At 44.1% G+C, this 14,043-nt stretch overlaps 1 protein-coding gene across 2 annotated transcripts in view; it reads left to right on the plus strand.

Annotated features, from left to right (window-relative positions):
* Window positions 1–1,835: 1,835 nt before the first annotated feature.
* Window positions 1,836–14,043, plus strand: part of LOC121682184 (BTB/POZ domain-containing protein kctd15) — a 31,005-nt gene continuing 18,797 nt past the window's right edge. Inside the window, exons 1-4 of one of the 2 annotated variants that reach the window (XM_042062229.1) lie at window positions 1,838–2,686; window positions 2,860–3,014; window positions 5,655–5,830; window positions 11,926–12,070. In XM_042062229.1, the coding sequence (XP_041918163.1) occupies window positions 3,003–3,014; window positions 5,655–5,830; window positions 11,926–12,070 (333 nt within the window). In that variant the 5' untranslated portion in view covers window positions 1,838–2,686; window positions 2,860–3,002. Of the gene's footprint in view, window positions 2,687–2,859; window positions 3,015–5,654; window positions 5,831–11,925; window positions 12,071–14,043 lie in introns of both variants that reach the window. The other variant, XM_042062230.1, reaches the window with a different exon arrangement.

Consider the following 14,043-nt stretch of genomic DNA (forward strand, 5'->3'; position numbering starts at 1 on the left):
GTAGCAGCATTTAAAAATATAACCCTAGAAAGAGATTAGTGCCATGTGGCAGACTTTGACACAACGGTCTCGGCATAACTATTAATGACACCTGCCTTCAAGGCCCTAGGCAAAGTTATTATTCTTATAGGGTCATGCATTAATGCATACTCTTCATTAACATACACACTCTCAAAAGGCCTCGCAAATCCTGACAGATTTTCTCTTCTGCTGTTGTATTTTTAGTAGGTATTCTTCAAACCTCAGTCGAAGGTGATGTGGAGCAGTTGCAGGATGCCTTTAATTGAAAAAAAAAAAAAACCCCGCTACCCTTAATACAGGGCATATTCAGATAAATATAATGAACGCTATACAGGCTACTGCTGCCCATACTGTAGTAGCTTATCTGTTCATGTAGAATATATATCTGCCAGATGATATTATGATATCCTTCCGTAATAAGAGGGATAGGGTCTTTTATGCAGATTTCTTACTTAAGTGCATGAAATCAATTTGTCAAGGACAGCATGGCGTGTAACACTGACTGAGATCCAGGACAAAATAATTAGGCTAGAATCCCACATGTCAAAACATCACAGTCTGCAATGATAATAACATGGGACTTCATTCACTGACTGGTAAAATACGGAGTATGTAGCCTACAGTGCTCTTATTGATTGTTAACATCAAATAAAATGTCGCATGATCACCATGTGTGTCTCCGCCATAATAGTGTCAGGCGAACAGATATTTGATCACAAAAAACGGCACATGTCAACGGAGCATGTGTAGAGTGAACTATATACTACCTCCCGAAAACACCTTGCCACCAAATCTGACAGGCCGACCCGTCATGACGTTTTTGTGGCATTCAGCTCCGGTGCTGACCTAGTTCTCTGTCTCCTTTTCACTTCAGACACTCCGCTTAAATCCATAAATTAAGGAAATTAACTGATGGGGCCCGGGGCAACTTTGTAAGCTATTTAAATCTTTAAATTTACAACATCTTCTGCATAGTTCATGTAATTGAACTAACTCGGGGCTTGTTACTTTAATGAGAAAAAAAAATATCCAGCCTTCCCCTCCAGTTTGTACTGCCGAAGACAACAAATCTAAGCCCAAGGGCGAGTTCTCTGCCCTCTGAGCCGGGGTGCTTTCCAAAGGCTCCCTCTCCGAGGACCACGCAGGGACATTCTATGTGCCTTTCCACTTGTCACTTGCGGAGAGCCAACCATTCCGAGCTATGTTCCAGGTGCAATCATTTTAAAGTATTTGTTCTACTTTGTCTGACAACCAACTGGGATGTATTTAAGCATATTAAATCATGCTCGCTGTCCTAACAAAAAGGGGAAAGAACATCTGCCGGCTGCACATGAGAATGTCAGACTGACCATTCATCTGTTCACACACTGGTAGGCGCCAAACATCAAGAAACAAAACCCAAGGAACAGCTGCCTGCATCTGAGAATACAGTAATTACGGGGCTCAATGTAACATCAATTATTCACAGTTATTTACACGCAAATAAACAAACAAGCAAATAAATAAATAATCACCGTCCTATCCGAGCACCTGAGTAAGAGACAGGAAACGACAAAACATCTCTTTTAGGAAGATCAAATATATTTTATATTTCAGATATTGTTGTGTAATGCAAAGTAAATTACATTTTACTACGATCCTGCATTTCGTTTTAATTAAATGTATCTTTGAGGTAAAAAGATGCAATCGTTGAACTAGGAGCAGCTTCCCTGTTTGCATGGGAAATCTTCACGGCAGACATCTCCATCTAGCCGTGTGCTATAATTGAAATGGCGCGTTTGGCTCGAGGCGGGTTGTGAGGGCGCTTTTTGCAATAGCAGAATGCATGTCGATAGACGTCATTTGGTTTTAATGGCCTACAGGAAATTTGGCGTTACAATTCGGGACATTAGCGAGGGAGAGGAAGGACAGGAAAAATCTCTGCCTGAAAACTATTGAAGAATATCTGTAAATGCAACATCTTTTTATTTATATACACTTTATCAACAAGTTATAGGCTACTGCGCCTGAATAATCGCTTTAGAAGTAGAGAGCAGGGAAGAGAGAATGAGAGATAGAGAAGGAGAGGAAGCATGCCCTGTTTTACTTATTTAGAGAATGAAAATGTATGCCTTGCTGAAAATGCCTAGGGAAATATTACATCAGACGAAATGACAATGATTAAAATCTGAATTTTTTCCTTCTCTAAGTCTATTGAGCGACGTGACACTTGCCTGATACTGAACAGCGTCAAACCGTTATCCCCTGCAAACCCGAACTTTAAACCGTTACGAGCGCTGATCTATTTTTACTTTGGCGGAAAATACGAAAAACATAACACTAATGACTTGGTGTTATCGTTGTCACCGTCTTGGGAACAGTGAGAGAATATCACGTTTTCATCTTAAAAATTAGCCTGGGCGCAGAGCAGGGCTGAGCTAATTGTAGCCTAATCCTTGCCCCAGAGGCGTTTGGGCAGCCCGGAGCAAGAATTCTTTTTTAGCTCGGCTCTCTTATTTAGAGACGGATTATTGGCTTTCTTCTTCTCATAACAGACCCGGCAGATTCATTTTAGCAAAAAGACGGTCAAGAAGCTAAAATACGCAGCAGGATCCGACCAGACGAAATATAGTATTTAGAAATAAGAACAGAAAAGGGGGAAGGAGAGATCTCTTCTATGTTCAAGGTAAGAATGCTGCTTGCTTCCTGTGCCGCTTTTGTGGAAAGTGCTTGGTCTGAACAAGTCAAGCCAACACAAGCTATAGATCTTTAAAGCCACAGCGACCCTTTTTAATCAATGTATCACTGCCAGATTCACATGTTTTAATACAGTTTGAGGACATTTTCTGGTCTTCGCAGGAAGAGAATAGATAGGCTCGTCTCAAGGAATGCTTGTGTATTGGATCGCACTAGTTTAAGGAAACTTGGGGCATTTGAAAGGGAGAACGCAACCTTCAACTGGCACCGATTGAATCTGGCTGGGATATCTTCGGACTCCTACAATGTTTGAAACGGTACGCTTAATTTCATCTCCACCTAAAGATTTTTGGCATGAATATCTAGATTAGTTGTAGAATATTTAATTGATCAGAAATTATTTTCACATGGGGCATGGTAGATGATTACTACGTTCGCCCGCAAGGATGATGGTGTGCGTAGTCTACTGAATTGTGTGAGATAAACCGAGGATACAGTCGACAGACCTTACTCTTGCCGCGATACATCATGGCTATATTTGTCTGTAAAACACACCGCTTCAAAATCGTGTAATATCGCATCTTGCTTACAGTAGCCTATTTTATGTCGGCGTCTGAGTAAGACGCCATATTGTGTAATTATCAGAATTTAGGCTACCCGTGGGCACCAGCGCAAAGTATGCTGAAGAGGGCAAAAGTGAGGAAATTACATATTTGTTCTGTTTTGCATCGTGTTGATGTTTGGCGATGTGTTAAATATTGGTAAAGATAGATTGAAATTAATGTGTCGCATGGCATCCTTGTCAGAGTACAATTGCCGTTTTTGAAATACAAATGTTACTATCGGAATGTCCGCTAGTTGATAGCCTACAGTAAGCTACACTTCGCCCTGAGAAGTGAAATGATTGCTTGAGATGTTATTTTTTATTGAAACGGTGTTAACGTGCTTACAGTGTAGCCCAGGCTATCTGTGAAACTTGTGTGATGCTCTCTGGCGCTCATCGGTTACAATATGCGATGTGATGTTACATACGTCAAAAATCCGGTCAGTGGGAGACCCACAATACAGACAGCAAGGGAGCAGATGTCAGAGCTGATCTCATTAAAACGAGCCAATGGTCCTTCACTTTCAGTGGTTGTGTTTTTTTCTGTGAACGACTCGAGAGCAAGATCATTCAGCGTGGTGCTTTCTCACTTTGAAAATGAAGAGATGTTAGACCAGAGTATCTGTCCTGATTTCATTGTGGCTCTCCTTGTCAGTGCCTGTCATTAATGACATATGTCATTCACTCCTCTCGGGTTATGGTGACTCGACATGGTAGCCACAGTGGATTTCGGAGTTTCTGTGTTAACTATCGAAAACTTGAACTGCACTGTACTAGTGTGGTATTTGTATTTTATTTTTGTGTATGCATCTTTGCAGGAGGCCTCTCTCTCTCTCTCTCTCTGTGTGTGTGTGTGTGTGTGTGTGTCAGAGTGTGTCTTGTGCATTCCTGCTAACATTCATATCAGAGGGCTATTGGTTACTAGAGGCCCCGTGGCTATATGAAGAGGTGGGAGAGCTTCATACGCCTAAAACTTCTCAAGTCTTTTGAAGTCGTTCTTTCACTGGGATCTGAAATGTCTCACCCAGCGTGTGTATTAAATGAGCATTATTCCTGGAGGCTTCGTGCGCAGAGGCAACACCCTGGAAAATTCTGTAGTCTTTCAGCAGTCTTTGCCCAGGGCTTTTCGCCCTAAGCGAAAGAGTTGAATGGAGCCCTAACAACCGCCTTCTGTTTACCTTTTATGGTTAAAATAACCGCTTCGCAAATGAGGGAGTGCATGGAGAAACTAGTCGATGAAATCCTTTTCAACTCTTAGCAAATCCCTTTCTCGGCGTCTATGCAAATAAACTCTGTTTTTTTCCCTTTCTGAAATCACAGTCTCTTTTAAACGCCGCTGGGTGCGAGATGGTCTTTCAGTATAATAAACATCATATATCCTAACTTAAACGCGACAGCCTATATTTAAATGATTCCAGTTAGGCTTAACTAATTAACTCTATGGAACCATCAAACGAATGAAAGTAGGGTTCTGTCATGAACATGCGTAATGTGGTTCCAAGGAGGGTCACTGAAACTGCACATATTTGCCACTTTACAAGTGTGCAATAGCGAGGTGGACAGTGAGGCCCTGACTCGATTGTTGTTCTTCTAATGAGAAGAATATTGCTGGCATAGTTGGTGCCAAACTTTGAAATTAGATTACTGAAACATTGCTTTCAACAGCGAAGTAACCCATAGAAGCAATAGCAAATGAAAAGTGACCAAATACCATTTATGATTTCAGATTTGTGTCGGGTACAAACTACCTTCTGATATGGCCTCAATGCTTTTAGGCAAATCAGCCCAAAATAAATTTGCGTCAAACTATCATGAACTTATTTATTCTACTAATGAGGCCAGTACACCTGTGTTAACCAACATAACACACCGTGAAAATGTTTTAATGGATGCGTTTTAAGAAGTTGTTTCGGATGTATTTGTTAAATTTGGAACATAACGAGCGCGTGTGTCTTATGGGGGCCTCTAGGTCAGTCACAAAATGCCCCAAACTCTGAATTCTCAGATCGGTTGTTCACGTGTCTGGGAATATCATGTCTAACACATAACACGACCTTTAATTAGACTACTGCAGTTTGTTTTTGTCCCCCTAGAGGCTGACACCTAGCATTCCTCTCTCTGTATCGCTAATAAGCATCCTCCTATCCTCCCCTCAGGTAATATGAATGAAGAGATGCAAACATACTTAATTAGAGCTGTGGCAATAATTTGTAAGCTAAATATGCGAACGGGCAGATGTGGAAGCGATCTGATTTGAGTCAGGACTGCAGTCACACTTAAGGTGGGAGATAGTAGCATTCTCTGGAGTCGCATCATACTTATAACCATGGCTTTCGCATTTACTTGCTTTCAGGAAGGAAGAAGCATGTCACGTCTGTCTTTGACCCGGTCCCCGGTATCTCCTCTGGCTTCGCAAGGGATCCCACTCCCGGCGCAGCTCACTAAAGCGAATGCACCGGTGCACATTGACGTTGGTGGACACATGTACACCAGTAGTCTGGCCACTCTTACCAAATACCCAGACTCCAGGTAAGGATACATTCTCCTTATTATGCATGCTATGTGGACCAGTCTCTGTTGCTTTAGAAGAGTGCTCGGACTTGTTTGCCTAAATGTTATGTGATATTTCGTCTTGGAACATAGTTGTGTATGGTTTATACGATCACTACACTGAGTAGGCTAATGGAAATAATTAATTCGTTATATTTGGATAAATACCACAACTTTACCTGTTTACATTTTAAGGCATATGGCCTGATTAGAATATTAGTTTGATAAACATTTGTCTTTATTTTAGAAAACTCCTGCTAGCAGTGACAGTGACTTAATCTATAGAAAACACCACAACTTCTTAGGTATTCGTGGACTTTTAACTATGCTTACTGGATGCTTTTTGTTCAGTGATGTCACATTTGAAATGTTATGTTGGTTATACTTTGTACAGTCACTAGCTGAGAGAGTGTCTTTAAGGTCAAAGTAATTTTCTCATTATCAGTCTGTCACATCCTCAAAAACAATTCTAGCCTTTTAAAGATTTAGGAATCTCCCTTGCTATATAATGTCTAAGGCTGAGTAGTTGATATTGCTTTATCTCACTCTCTATTTAATGTGCAGTTGTGACGTGGATATTGATAAGAAGCTTTCTTAAAATTATTGTTTGTGTGCTATAGCCTACTTTAAGAAATACATTTACATTGAGTTATAAGATGTTTTGATGTTCTGAACATTACGTGGTACATTTCATGTTCCCAAGTAAAGTTTGTACTGAAGATTAAACATCCTCACCTGTTCTAACAAGATGGAGAGGAGTTAGAGGGGTACCTTTGTTGAATTGTTTACAGTATTTACTTTTATTTACTTTTGTTTACAGTATTTACTACTGTCTTATTTACTTTTGTTTACAGTATTTACTTTTGTTTACAGTATTTACTACTGTCACCATGACACCCTCCAAAAGTTTGAGGAGTTATGTGGGATTTATTGCAAGACTGGACAAGAAATCTGTATTCTCTGCCTGCTGTCGGAAGAGGCACAGAGGTTAAATCTGCCCTCCACTCCCCAATATGCGTAACAACCTAAGGGGCCAAGCTATCTATGGCTGACAGTAAATAATAAATGTTGCCATTCTATTGAAGTTATCTCAATGATATACAGCCATGTAAATGGACAGCTTTTTCAGGGTTAAAGAGAATAGGTGTGTATATGCCAAACGTGTATATGTTGCAGATGGAATGTTTAACCTTAAGTTAGTCCCACTAACTTGCCAGTAAGTGCAAGTCATCTCAGTCTGTTTATGCTTTAACTCAACTCTTGGATGCACACACGCACACACACATTCACGCACGCACGCACACACGCACGCACACACACAAACACACAATGCAGGCACAGGCCAGCCCAGAAATACTTCCTCCTCCAGCAGTGACAGGATGGCAGTGTGGAAGCTCGACTTCTCTCTGCCTGCTCTGAGTGAGCCCTGAGGGCAGCTCTTTCCAGTGGAGCCAGTGAAGGAGGAGCCATTTGTGTGAATTAGGATAATGGCTGACAGAAAGCTAAACAATTATGGAGCGATAGCCGCACTATACACGCACAAGAGCAACATAAGCTACAAAAGAGAGTAAAGACACACACTTACACAGACACACACACACACACACACACTTGTACACACACGCACACACTTGTACACACACCACACACATACACACACACTCACACTCACACCACACCACACACACACACACACACACACACCACACACATACATACATACATACACACACACACACACACACACTCTCACACACACACACACTCTCTCACACACACACACACAACCTCAGCTTTCACCCAATGCCGAATGTCACAGATGTGTCGAGCAAGAAGGGGAGTTAGAGAATTTTAAGTCGATGATTTCTTTTAATAGATTGCCTGCTGAATAATGCAATGGGGGAAGAGAAACTTAGTCTAGTAACTAATGTTGGGCCATTTGTCTTCCTCGCCACTCTCTGCGGATTAAAGGACAAGGGTCATGAAACATTGATGCGCTCTGCTCGCAGACACTTCCTCAACGGCGCCACCCGCCTGTGTCTGTGGGACGCGTAACATGGTGCAGATCGACGCGTGACACCACTGGCTAATGAAGCCATGACATGATCTGGAGCTGGCTCGGATGACGTGCCATTTAGACAATCGCTCACTGGCGTCTTTTATCAGGGAAAGTTCGGATCTGCTCCAAAAACGTCCAAAAGTTGATTTATGAGATGTCTGTCTGTCCGTCTGTCTGTCGAACACCATTTGGTTCTCAGCAGGATGGCAGTGATTTTATCACAGTAATATTTAGAAGTGGTGCCTACGAGACAGGTGCGGTTTGTTAGGTGCTCAGGCACAGATGTTGTACACTCATTACTGATGAGCTAGTATCTTTAGGTCTCAGAGCCTCTGCGGAATCGTAGTTTTTCTCCGGTATGTGGCCCATCAGTGTCTGTGTCTAGTCAGCTCCTGTCCCTCAGTGCAGTCAGCTACTATCAGTGGATTAGGCTTCCACTCCACCCGCACGGCGCTGTGATCTCAGTAAAAGCGAGAGGAGCGGCCCACAGTGTGTACCTGGCTGTCTCAGTGTGCAGTGCCCGTGAAGGCAGCGGAAGTCAGGTGCGCTCGGGCAGGCCTGTCAGATTTCATCGGGAATCAATCAGGGAGCGAGGCGTGGGGGCCACAGCCCTCGCCGAGGCACTTGACCTCCCCTGCACCGGTGGCACTCAGCGGCGCGGTGCTGTGGGCAGAGGCTGAGGTGGGCAGAGGCTGACGTGTGTGTGTGTGTGTGTGTGTGTGTGTGTGTGTGTGTGTGGGTCTGGGAGATGCCTACCTACCGCCCCGCTGTCTCCACACAGCACCATCGGGACGGGAGATCTGAGAGCCCAGGCTGTCCTTCAGAAAAGACTCCCACGCTGCTCCTCTCCCACCCTTTCTCTCTCTATCTCTCTGTTTTCACTATTCTATTCTATCTTTTTATCACTCATCCTCGTTATCTATCTCTTTATCATTCTAGCTCTATTGCTCTCTTTTGCCTTTTGTCTTCTCTTTCATTCTTGCTGTCTCTCTTTGACTTTCTCTCCCACCCTGTTTCTCTTCGATACCCTCCCTCTCTCTCTCTCTCTCTCTCTCTCTCTCTCTCTCTCTCTCTCTCTCTCTCTCTCTCTCTCTCTCTCTCTCTCTCTTCTCCCTCCTCTCCCTCTCTCTCTCTCTCTCTCTCTCTCTTCTCCCTCCTCTCCCTCTCTCTCTCTCCCTCTCCTTAACTGTCTTTCTGTCTCTGTGAAGCAGCAGACTGCATGGTGTGCTCCTCTACTCTACCTGTCTGACATGACAGAGACAAAGCGTGTTGAGAGGGGGGCCTCTTACTGCAGGTGCTGAGGGGCTAGAGCCGGTGATTTACCGAAAGGAGAGAGAGGGAGAGAGAGAGAGGAGGTGTATGGAGGGAGGAAACAAGAGAGAGAGAGAACGAGAGGTGGGAAAGAGATGGGAGAGGAGGGAGAGGGAAGGAGGGAGAGAGGATGAGGGAGACAGAGAGAGAGAGGGAGAGACGGAGGAGAGAGGGAGAGAGGGAGGGAACAGAAAGAAAAGAAAAACAGGCAGCATTTTAATTGCTTTTTAAAAAAGTGGAGATGAAAAACAGAGGTAGCCTGGAGGGGTATGGTGAAATTCTAGCTGGAAGAATTGCAAGACCATATGAGAAAGGAACACCCCGGGCACAACAGGGAGATGAGTATTGGTTTTTTATAAAGCATTTTGCATCGATTTCCAGAGAAAAAAACAGAGAGGGGGAGAGAGAGAGGGGAGAAGAAAGGGAGAGAAAGAGAGCGAGAGAGAGGGAGAGAAAGATTGATAGAGTGGAGGGAGAGGAGGGGAGAGGAAGAAGGAAGAAGAGGATGAGATGGAAAGAACGAGAGCATCTTAGCAAAAAAGAGGAAAAGTATGCACACAGAATGATAGCACTAAGCGTCCCCTCTTCATAATGGGATTCCCTGTGCACCTGATGAGGTTTTGGGATATGGGGGACCTGTGCATTTACAAGGCGCGGGATTGCCATGGAAATTCCGCCTCATTCGTCGCAGAGATTTAGACATAAAAGTCAACACAGCTGTGTGCATTAAGACCCCTGTAGGAGATCCCCCTGCCGCTGACTAGTAGTACTCCCTGTAACAGGCTTTGACAAGCGTCAGGCGGAAAAAATGAAGCTTCTGTGAATTTCACTTCCTTCTGATTTTTCCTTTTCTTTTGTAGGTCGACTGCACTTGTTTGACCTTAAAGCCTCTTGCCATGATTAAAGGGGAGATTACATCAAAAAGACGCTAACAGCCAGGCCTCCCGTGGCAAGAGAGACGTGTCGGGATAGTGCGCGGACGAGAGGAAGATACTTGAAATATGTAAAGATTACGAGTATAGATTCCTCTCGCTTACAGCCCCTGAAAGCAAAACCCTCCTCCAGACGTACAGTACAAATAAGACATGTGTCACGACAAAGCAGGCATTAGTGTCTTAGTGTCTCCGATTGCTCATACATACAGACCCATGTTTCCCGTGGAGCATGAAAGGAAGGGTGATATGAGGGGTACACACTATGCCATTGTGATTTGTTAACACGCACACACACACACATACATACATACATACACACATACATACATACATACATACATACATACATACATACATACATACATACATACATACACACATACATACACGCACACATACACACATACACACATACATACATACATACTGTACATACATACACACATACATACACACATACATACATACAAAGCACCGTAGTCTTAACAAATGCCTTTTATCGGTTGTATAATGAGGACATACATTTACTAAGGGTAGCACAGGCTTTATCAGAGCTGATTGCGTAGTGCTTATGTGACTAGTTTTATGTTGGATCGGTCCATCCAGCCCTTTATAGCAGGTGACTCAGGAACCTATTAGAATGGAACACACTTTGTCTGGAGTGGAACTGAAACGTATGGAGAGAAAATATGTCCTTCTCTCTCTTCTCCCACTAAAATAGTGGAACTGAAACGTATGGGGAGAAAATATGTCCTTCTCTCTCTTCTCCCACTAAAGTAGTGGCGGAATGCGGGGGCAGTCTATTGTATCTGTAGGCGAGACGAAGTCGCAGGGCAATGAAAGCTTACAGATTACTGCAATTTCCAGCCGAGGCCTTGATGAGCCTCAGCAGCGAACATCACAGCCAGGCTCTCAGTCATCGTTACGCTCGCACGGCAATTTGGAGAGGTCAGGTGCGGACGGCTGGGAAAACAGGTGTCCTATTACGCCCGAGTTCAGTCAATAATTTATAGCAACTCTCGCTGTCCTCCTGCATTCTAATGGGGAAAGGCCCTCACAGGCTGAGAAAGGCAGAGATATGAGCTTCAAATCCAGGTCCAGAAAATGGGAAGTCCTACTCAGTATTCCATGCCAACCACCCAGATATTATAACATTTTTTGTGAACCACAAGATAATGAACAGATCAGGGAAGAAACTGAGCAACTAATTGGCTAAATCAGCTGGGTCAGTGAATGGCTGCGACATGGCTGCCGGATCAGTCTAGTTTGGCCTAACGGAAACAAATGGATACTGGGTTCCCCTCCCTGACAAAACGTGCCAGGGAAGGGAATATGTTTAGATATTTGCATGTAAAGATATTTGTATGGCCATCTTGATTGGATACCTCAGACAAAGCATTGGTTGTATTAAACGCAGGCAGCTCGTTTTCTGCTCCATGTCTATCTGCGAGAGGCACACTTGATTGCCGAAAGTTTTTTCCATAATGGGGACATGGGGAGACGGCAGATTTTTTGCAGAACCCAAATCCTGCACGGTGCCGGTTGGGTTAATCTTTCCCCCAAAGGAAAGGACACTTCAAATAGGTTTACCAAGCAGCGGAAATGTGCCCTGAGCTTTTTTGTTTCAACCCCGGATGCTAATAGTAATGCTTGTCGGGCTTGGGCACTAATAATATTCAAAAAAATAAATGGAGGGTAATTGTTTTGCGCAACGGAAAGGGGAAGCCGGCTTCTCATTCCATTACGTGTGTTTGCGTTTTCATTTTCAGAATCAGCCGGCTGTTTAATGGCACGGAGCCTATTGTCCTGGACAGCTTGAAGCAGCACTACTTCATCGATCGGGACGGCGAGATCTTCCGGTACATTCTCAGCTTCCTCAGGACCTGCAAGCTGCTCCTACCTGATGACTTCAAGGTAAATGAGATGAAATGACACCTTTTTTTGGTAACCCCCCCTCCCCCCTTCCACACACACACACACACACACACACACACACCTCTTTTTCACTCTTTTCTTTTTAAGAGAAAGTTCACGGATACATGAACACTCCACAGGAGAGACACAGTGAGTCATGCAGGTGTCGCTATCGCAGGGGAGGATAGCAGGCATGCCTAGTGTGGAAGGTGGCATGAGGAAGTTGGGAGTTTGCCATTGTTCAGGTGTTTTTGAAGTTAGATATTCTCTTTTGTGGTGGCAGGTACCTTGTGCTGAAGTACACTGGAAATGACACTATAAAAGACAGATGAAGTAAGCACCTACTACTGAAGCTGGATATACAACAGAGCTGCAATTAACTGTAGAAAGCTTCATTTGAGGATCAGTTTGTGATCAGTTGCAGCTTCTTCACACCACTGTAACTCAGTATTATCATTATGACTTGGCAAGCTCACAGATGTTCTGTAAACATTGACTGAATGTTGACAACACGAGAGGCTGGATAAAAGACCAACCGTTTGGCTTTGGAATGGGAACAGGAGGTGACAATGACACTTGTGATGAATCTCAGCTCCATAAGATAAAATGGCACACATTTGTATCTATAATGCTGTCCAACCCAATAGAATGTTTTATTTTGAAGGAGATATGAGGGTTCAAACACCGCTTGACTCACATTCCCTCCTAAAGCTGAGAAGGGCCGAGCCGAGGCCCAGTGCTCAGAGAGAGCCGTTTGTGCTGTGAGTGGCAGGGCCTGGAGCTGTGCTCTCCCTCCCTTCCCAAGAAGTTTTCTAGAGTGGGCTGTTCAGGTGAACCAGTCCCTCAACATCTCCTCCTCATCCTCCTCCTCCTCCTCCTTCTCCTCCTCCTCCTTATCCTCCTCTCCAACCTGTGTGCAGTCAGTTTTGACAGTCCAGCCCAGAGTAGTAATGATTTGCCTGGTCTGGTGGACTGCCCTGGTTGGCAAGAAACAGGATCTATCCATCAATCTATCCATCTATCTATCTATCTATCTATCTATCCATCTATCCATCTATCTGTCCGCACTCTTTGTTTCATGCACTCCTGCACACTCACCCACACCTAAAGAGACACACTCACACTCCTCTCACATGTGTGGACACGCACACACTGCACACCTTTTTCTCTACTCTGTCTCTCTTTTGTAAATACATACACTCTCACACATATGCATGCGTGCACTCACACACAAACATACATACACACACACACAGTCACAGTCACACACACATACAGTCACACACACACACACACACACACACACACACACACACACACACACACACAGACACACACTGCTGTTGTAAGTGGGCCGATTAGCTCAGTGTGGCTGCACACACCTGCCCCCTGCCTCCCTGGCTGCATGAGGACGCTGGCGTGCTCACTGCTCGGCTAAACACACTAACCTGGGCTCAGCGTGCCGCTGCCTGCACACCCTCACTATCTGTGTGCTGCTGTCTGGATGTGTGTGTGCATGTGTGTGTGTGTGTGCATGTGTGCGTGTGTGTGCGTGTGTGTGTGTGTGTGTGTGTGTGTGTGTGTTAGATAATCTATGTGTGCTGCTATCTAGATGCATTATGTGTGTGTGTGTGTTGGAGTATCTGTGTGTGCTGTTTGCTGGATGGACATGTGCATAAGTTTTTGTATATTTGTATGTGTGTGTGTGTGTGTGTGTGTGTGTGTGTGTGTGTGTGTGTGGGTGTGTGTGTGTGTGTGTGTGTGTGTGTGTGTGTGTGTGTGTAAATGAGAGAAAGTGTGTGAGAGAGAGTGTGTATGTATGCTGTGTAGGTAGTTTTGGGTATCTGTGTTTCTATGTCGTGTGCGTGTGTTTGTGTGTGTATTTGCTTTGTATGTGCTGTGTTGTGACAATCCAGTATGTGTATGTGTACTGTGCACCAGCATAGTGTGTCCTGTGTATGCTGTATGCATGT

This window comes from Alosa sapidissima, chromosome 14 (assembly GCF_018492685.1).
Source record: "Alosa sapidissima isolate fAloSap1 chromosome 14, fAloSap1.pri, whole genome shotgun sequence".
In the NCBI taxonomy this organism is placed as follows: Eukaryota; Metazoa; Chordata; class Actinopteri; order Clupeiformes; family Clupeidae; genus Alosa; species Alosa sapidissima.